The following is a 7531-nucleotide window of genomic DNA, read 5'->3' as shown; positions in this document are numbered from 1 at the left end:
TAGTAACCTAACCTACATATGCGAAACCATTGAAAGTATCTGCTTTTACATCCATGTGTTGGGCTAAGAGATTGAGCGTCAGCTCCTACATCTCAACCTGGTGGTGAACATTGGCTGTGAAGTTAGAACTATGGTGAGACGGGAAAATATCTCCCAAAGGCCAAAGGTGGTGGTGGGGTGTGTGGGTGGCTGTGGCTGTCAAAAAAAAAGAAAAGTGGTGGTGGGTGGGGCATTGGGTCAGAGATGAAATTAGCCATGACCTCAACCGGACCAGGTGGGACTTTTAAACATAAGAATGTCTTATGATTTGAAATGAGGAATAAGAAAGAAGAAGAAAGAGGAATCCATTTTGGTCAACTAATTTACATGAGCTCTTATCAAACTTTTAGCCCTTCATGAAGATAGCTGTATCCCAACCATTTGTCCTCCTAAAAACAGAACTGAATTCCACTATGTACATGAAAGGAGAACCCAAATTTGAGAGGTTAGTTTAGTCTTCATTAGTCCCAAATAAAAAGATATGAGAGCCACTGGTTTCGTTTCCACTTGTGAAAAACTTTTAATTCTTGAGTATTTATTTCTTGTTAATTGTTGCCACACCCATCTATCCATCTATGTTAATTACAAGCAATATAACCATTGAATGAGGATGCCTTTTATCTTAACACTCATGTCTAGAATTCCAATACTATATACTCCAATAAACAGAACATCATTTGTCGACACGAGTCTTTTGTTATCGCGTCAATAAATGGCGTTCCATTTATTAGTGCTATATAAATCTAGATTCATATACTAATAGTGTATCATTTCCAGAATATATAATACTGTGATACTAGAACTAGTTTAACAAGGGTTGAATTAGACTAATCTTTTGCTATAAGACAGATGTTTTACTTTCTATGAGCTAACTTCTTTTGAACTGTCCTACACTGAAGATGGCGACGACGTGTCGACGCTATCTTTATTGAATTTGCCTCGACAAAGGTAGCAAAAGTAGGAGTCAAAATTAAAGTACTTGTATAATAGAGTATTTTTTTACCAAAGATAATTTAGCACAACGACAGTGGCAAAGATATAGGAAGTGTTGTTTTTGTTTCAAGAATGGGTCTATTCAACATCTATTTTTTAACTGTTATTTTGCTAAGTTTATTTGGAGACTTGTTCATGTCTTCTTTAATTTATTCTCGTCAACTAGTACAGATAATATTTTCTTAGAATGGTTGGAAGGGATAAATAGGAAACTGAAATCCTAAATTATTGTCGGTGCAAATGCATTTTGTTGGGCGATTTGGCTAAGTAAAAGTGATATAGTTTTTAATAAGACAGTAGCACCATCTTACTTGCAAGCTATCCTGCTAGACTAGGTTTTGGTCTCTACTATAGAAGGAGGAGGATTGTCATTTTATGAAGATGGGTTGTAAGACCTTGGAGACAATCATGATGAAAGTGTTTGCTAGACATGACTAGAGTTTTAGGAATAGAATTGCTCTCTATTACTGGTTTACGTCCTTTAATGCTATGGCGCAAAACTTTATCTTTGAGATATCATGATTTTTTTTCTGAATTGTAATATTGAACAACTATATGGGCTTGTTTGGCACAGCTCAACTTCACTAGTAAAGCTGTTTTTTTAGAAAATAGCTTTATGAGCAACTTTCTAGATTGAGCTGAGCTGTTTTGAGAAAAGTGTTTGGTAAAATAGCTTCACCAACAACTTTATGCATAGATAAGAGAGATAAATGAGGGAGAGAGCTGCAATAAACTACTTTTTCAGCTTCATCCCCACTCATGTCTTTGTGAGAGGAGAAGAAAAACAGCTTCACCCATGAAGCTGCTTTAGAAATAAGTTTTTGACAAAAAAACAAGTTGTTGTGAGCTGTACCAAACAGGCCCTATGTATTGATCAATGCAGATGCTGAGTAGGCTGCTAGATCTAGAGAGAGAGAGGAAGAAGATAAATTTCGGTTCCTAAATAGCCTTTGAGAAGATTTATGAAATCTAGATATTTGACTTTTATTAGATCTATATTTATTTTAGATTTTGTAAAAGTGAAACACTTGTTAGGCTTTTTTTAGTTCCTATTTTTTTTAAAAAAAATTCTTATCATATTAAATCTTTAAACGTATATATAAAGCATTAAATATAGATAAAAAATAACTAATTATATAATTTACCTATAATTTACGAGATAAATTTTTTAAATTTAGCTAGTTTATAGCTAAATAATAATTGCTAAATACAAACAAACAGAGAACCTCGATCCGGCTTGCACGGCTGCACCCAGCTGCTCACCTAGGCTTGGTTTTAGTTTCGAAAACTTTTTAGATTTTAGGCCTTGTTTAGATATAAAAAGTTTTTAGATTTCGCTACCGTAGCATATTCGTTTGTTTGTGGCAAATATTATCTAATTATAAACTAACTAGGATCAAAAAATCCGTCTCGCGATTTACAGGTAAATTGTGTAATTAGTTTTTATTTTTATCTATATTTAATGCTTCATGCATGTGCCGCAAGATTCGATGTGACGGGAATCTTGAAATTTTTTTGGTTTTTGGGGTGAACTAAACAAGGCCTCGGTAGTATTTTTGTTTTTATTTAGCAATTGTTATCTAATTATAGACTAATTAGATTCAACATATTCATTTCGTGATTTAGGTCTTGTTTAGATGTAAAAAGTTTTTGAATTTTGACACTGTAGCATTTTCGTAGCATTTTCGTTTTTATTTGATAAATATTATCTAATTATGGAGTAACTAGGCTTAAAAGATTCGTCTCGTGATTTACAGGTAAACTGTGCAATTAATTATTCTTTTTATCTATATTTAATACTTTATGCGTGTGCCGTAAGATTCGATGTGACAGGAAATCTTGTAAAGTTTTGGATTTTTAGGTGTATCTAAACAAGGCCTTACAGATAAACTATGTAATTAGTTTTTATTTTTGTTTATTTAATGTTTTATGTATTGTGTAGCAAGATTCGCAGTGACCGAGAAAAAATGTTGGTTTTGGTGAACGCCCTACTCCAGCTGATACGGCGCTGGGCCAATGCCCCCCACGCGGACGACACGGCCGCCCCCATCCCTGCGCCGCAACCGCACAGCTAGCAGCAGCGGACCAGCCCCAATTCACCGGGCCTTCACCCACCGAGAGCGCACGCAAATTCCACATGTGCGGCGCGTGGACGGGCGGGGGGAAGCGTCGGTCCCATGCTCGGCACCCATCCGATGCATCACCGTCGCCCACCGTCCGATACACCAGGAAAGCGCTGGAGCCCCGACGCGGGCCTCCCTCTTCCCTTGTCCGGACCCGACCCGTACAAACCCCAGGTTGGATTCTGGTGCCGCGTCGCGCCCGATCTTGTGCCCTCGCGCAGCCGTCCGTTCGCGTTCGTGTTCGCGTCCGGCCCGCGATATTTTTCTCATGCGCCTCGCGTCGCGTCAGGCGTCAGTAGTGTCACCAGCTTTGCTGCTTTCCAAATCAAAAAAAGCTTTGCTGCTTTTGGGCGGGTGGGGCCATGGTGCTGTAGTGGGGCGCGCGCGATGCACGAGCTCGTGCCACGGCGTTTAGCTGCCAATCACACGGTAAGTAGTGATCTCGCTGTCATTGGGGTCTTTAGCCTTTACTTTCAAGATCCCTAGGTTTTTAAAATAATTTGAGCTGAAAAATTATAGCTAAAAGTACTATTTACTAATTTGTTATAAAAAAATATTAAATGATTAGTAAATTTGGCACTAGTGGTACACATAGTCTATTTTTCACCTTATGTACACACTACTAGGAATTTAAAAGGAATACACACTTAATGACACTTTGTAGTACCCTCCAAATTATAAGGATAGTCCTTGCGCAAAACCTACTATGGTTATCCTTTATTTAGGTTGAAGTTTGGTTGAGTGAGTGAGAAGTCTGGATCTGCTAGTCATTAGAGCTCTATGTTTGTTGTCGTCTAGGTGCATTTAGAAGATGTTGATGTTGATTTGTTTGGCTGGCTAAAAAAAGATTGCTGATTATGTTGATGTTGATTTATTATTATGAGAGAAAAATATAAAGCTAAAAAGTAGTACCGATAAATTTAAGCAAAACTGATTTCCCTCGTCTCAGATCGAGATTTCAGCATTACGCTTTTCTAATAAAAGTGGGCTAAAGCCTTTGATCCAAAAAAAACCTATGATGGTTTGGTATAGCCATTAATTACAATATCAACTAATAAGTAAAAGAAATACTAATGTCCCCATCTAAAATCTCTATTCCTATATGTAAACACAAAACAATGTAAAGAAACTCTTGGAGTTAGAGTACAGATATTACATTTTATTCCAAACAATGTTAAAATAAAAAAATATCAAAAGTACCACTTGTTATGGCAATACCAATTTTATATTCCAACGGAGCATGTTCTACTTGTACCACAAATAAAAAACAATTTAGATCAACAACAATCCTAATTTTATAATATTGGTGTAAAGACTTTTTTGTGACTTATGGTATAAAGACTTTTGGTTGGGTTTACAACACGTCTGCGATTTAACTGACCTCGCACGCACTGTCACCACACAAGTCGGCCGGTTCACGAGCAGCGTGGGGAGACCAGCACGCCCATCCGGATCCTCAATTAAAAGCGCCCCAACGCTTTCCCTTCTTTTCCTCGCATTTGGCCGGCCTCCTCCTGCGGCAGTGCGGCTATTTCCACACCTCCCCCGTGCGGTGGTGGCCCAACCAAAAGGCCAGTCCGCCAGCCGGGGGCGCTCGAGGCCTCTTCCGACACCGCAGCGGAACAAGGTCATGGGCTTCCAGGTGGCCGCCGTGGCACCGTCGCCGTGCGCGCGCTCCTCCTCCGCCTCGTCGTCGCCCTCGACCTCCTCCCGGCCGTTGCCCGCTTTCCTCGGAGGCGGCGGCGGCGGCGGCGGATGCGCCGGGCTCGCGAGATCCCGCTCACCCCTAAACTGGGGAACCGGTGTGATGGTGCGGCGGCCGCGCCTGGCTCGGACGCCAGCGAGGTGCGCGCTGAGCGCGAGTTTGGATGGGATGGGTGGCGGGGACGCGGAGTTCATGAAGAGGATCGAGGAGCTCGCGGCGGCGGTCGGGGTGCAGCCGGCGGGCGCGGCGGGTTGCGGCGGGTGGCCCGCGAGCGTGGAGCGCAGCGCGAGCAACGTCGGGCTGCCGCTGTCGCTGCGGATGCTGAAGCGGAAAAAGCAGCAGCAGCAGCAGGTGGTGGCGGCGCGGCATTCGCGCTGGGACGAGGAGCTGCTGGGCATGGGCTCCGCCGGCGAGTCGGTGGGCCGTGCCTTCTCCTCCATGGTGCTCATTGTGCGGGAGCTGCAGAGCTTCGCGCTGCAGCAGATGCGCGACGCGCTGCTCTGCGACGACCTGCAGGGCGTCCTGGCGCGCGTGCAGGGCGAGATGCACGCCTCCTTCGTCTGGCTCTTCCAGCACATCTTCGCGGGCACGCCGGCGCTCATGGTCTCCCTCATGCTCCTCCTCGCCAACTTCACCGTCCAATCGATGGGCCACAGCGTCGCCGCTGCGGCCGCCACCATCCCGCCCACTCCGCCTGCTGTCGCCCTGGTCAACACCCAGCGCGCCGAGCCGTCACGACCGCCGCGGTTCGACGCGGCGGCTTCGGTGAAGACGTTCTCCGTCGGCCGGACGGCCTCGGTCGGTGGGAACAGCGGCGGTGGCGGCAAGGCGCCGCCTGTCGCGGGCGCCACCGGTGACGGCCGGTCGGACGAGTCCTTGTATCGGCTAAGCCGTGTGGCGCCGCAGCAGCCGTCGTCGGCGCCCCCTGGGGCTGAGGTCGCCGCCCAAGACGCTGCGAACGCGGACGAGCAGGCCATTTGGGAAATGATGCTCGCGGAGGCCTCCAAGATGCAGGCCAGCGCGCGCGCCGAGGAGCTGAGCGACTCGGACGTGCTGAGAAGCCTCGTCGCGCCGGTGGAGGCGGAGCTGGAGACTGAGGACCACGCCGAGCACACGCTGACGCAGCAGAGGTACGAGCAGGCCGTCGCCGCTGAGCCCAACAATTCGCTCATCCTCGCCAACTTCGCGCAGTTCCTCTACCTCGTGCAGAACGACCACGACCGGTAGGTCCCTTCGTCCACGCCCACAAACTGTTCGACGAATTGGCAACGCAGCCGCAGTTATTCATCAATACCTCATCTCTTTGCAGGGCGGAGCACTACTTCGAGAGAGCTGTGCGCGCTGAGCCGGCGGACTCGGAGGCGCTGAGCTGGTACGCTACGTTTCTGTGGAAGGCACGGAACGACCTCGCCGGCGCGGAGGACACCTACCAGGAGGCCATCGCGGCCGACCCCGGGAACGCTCACCACGCCGCGGCCTACGCGCACTTCCTCTGGAACACCGGAGGTGAGGAAACATGCTACCCACTCGATTGACGCGCGCACCGGCACCGCAGTTGCCGGGCCGAGGATCAACAAGATCCGGCCGGCCAAAAGAACTACTACAAAAGAAAAGAAAAAGAATTCAAGAAGTAAAGTTCTTGCAGCATGCACGGGGGCGGCGGCCACGCGGCGAGACGCCTAGACCACGACACCACACCATGCATGGCCCGGGCGGGCGGTGGAGTGGAGCTGACACATGATATCGTCCCTTTACTTTTAGTCTGATTAGAAGAGTGCGTGCGTGCGTGCCGAGGGCAGTGGAGTGAGTTGTGATCCAGGAGGACGTGGTGGTGGTGGTGCTTCTTCCCCCACTCCGGGAACCCGGGCAAATGGAGCTTTTGACCCGGCAGGGGAGGACGAGGGCCTCTCGGGTCCCGACGAGCTTGTCGGGGGCCAACCGGCGGCCAGGAGGCATGGACGGCTGGCTGTAGAGATGTGGTAGAGCGCAGAGTCGTCGAGGTCGAGGGCGACGAGGTGGCATGGATCATGGATGGATGGATGTTCTATGGCAATGGAGTACTAGTGTATAGCAACTCGCATCATGTAATTATGTAGATGGTGAAAATAATAATAATATCCGAATAAGAAGATCGTGGTAATCCCGGTGCAATCTACCTCGGATCTTCCGTGTTTCTACTCGAACGCAGTTTTTTTGCCTGTACATGTTAGGCAGGTGTTATCCCAGCCGTCTAGCCAACCTCGAGATACGTGCAACTGACAATGACAACATCATTTCTATATTGCTTCTTGCTTGTATACGTTGGGTACATGTGTACTATACATTAGCTATACCTCTTCTATAGCTTATAAAGTGGTCCTGTTCTATCTCTTCTCTGTTTTCTCCTCGACTTAAATAGAAGATACATTGATATATGTATTTACGTATTGCAAATAGTGCAAAGAGGGTGTACATAAAAAGTGTTCCAAGAAATGGGTATAAAAGAGGCGTTTACCAGATTTATAGAAAATAAATCACGAAATGGGTACAATAAAAAGTGTTCCAAAGAATAGTAACTATGAAAATATATAATTAGTGAAATAAATGAAAAGTACTAATGTACTCCATCTGTTCCTTAATGTTGTCGCCACTATTTGCTAATGTAAAAATAAATAAATAAAAGAAATAACAA

At 46.2% G+C, this 7531-nt stretch overlaps 1 protein-coding gene across 1 annotated transcript; it reads left to right on the top strand.

Moving 5' to 3' along the window:
• LOC8061745 lies at window positions 4630-7228 on the top strand. The gene is made up of 3 exons (XM_002441149.2): window positions 4630-6083; window positions 6170-6366; window positions 6506-7228. Exons 1-3 carry the CDS (start codon window positions 4786-4788, stop codon window positions 6541-6543), a joined length of 1533 nt encoding a protein of 510 aa, XP_002441194.2. The 5' UTR covers window positions 4630-4785; the 3' UTR covers window positions 6544-7228.

Source organism: Sorghum bicolor, chromosome 9 (assembly GCF_000003195.3).
Source record: "Sorghum bicolor cultivar BTx623 chromosome 9, Sorghum_bicolor_NCBIv3, whole genome shotgun sequence".
NCBI classification, from domain to species: Eukaryota; Viridiplantae; Streptophyta; class Magnoliopsida; order Poales; family Poaceae; genus Sorghum; species Sorghum bicolor.
The sequence above is the reverse complement of the archived record's forward strand: the minus strand, read 5'-3'. Positions and strand labels throughout refer to the sequence as shown.

Excerpts from the sequence above, each read along its gene's own strand:
- LOC8061745 (XM_002441149.2), top strand. The coding sequence starts at position 4,786 with ATGGGCTTCCAGGTGGCCGCCGTGGCACCGTCGCCGTGCGCGCGCTCC. Across the intron at positions 6,084-6,169 it reads GTGCAGAACGACCACGACCG|GGCGGAGCACTACTTCGAGA; the intron begins GTAGGTCCCTTC and ends ATCTCTTTGCAG. Across the intron at positions 6,367-6,505 it reads CTTCCTCTGGAACACCGGAG|CATGCACGGGGGCGGCGGCC; the intron begins GTGAGGAAACAT and ends AAGTTCTTGCAG.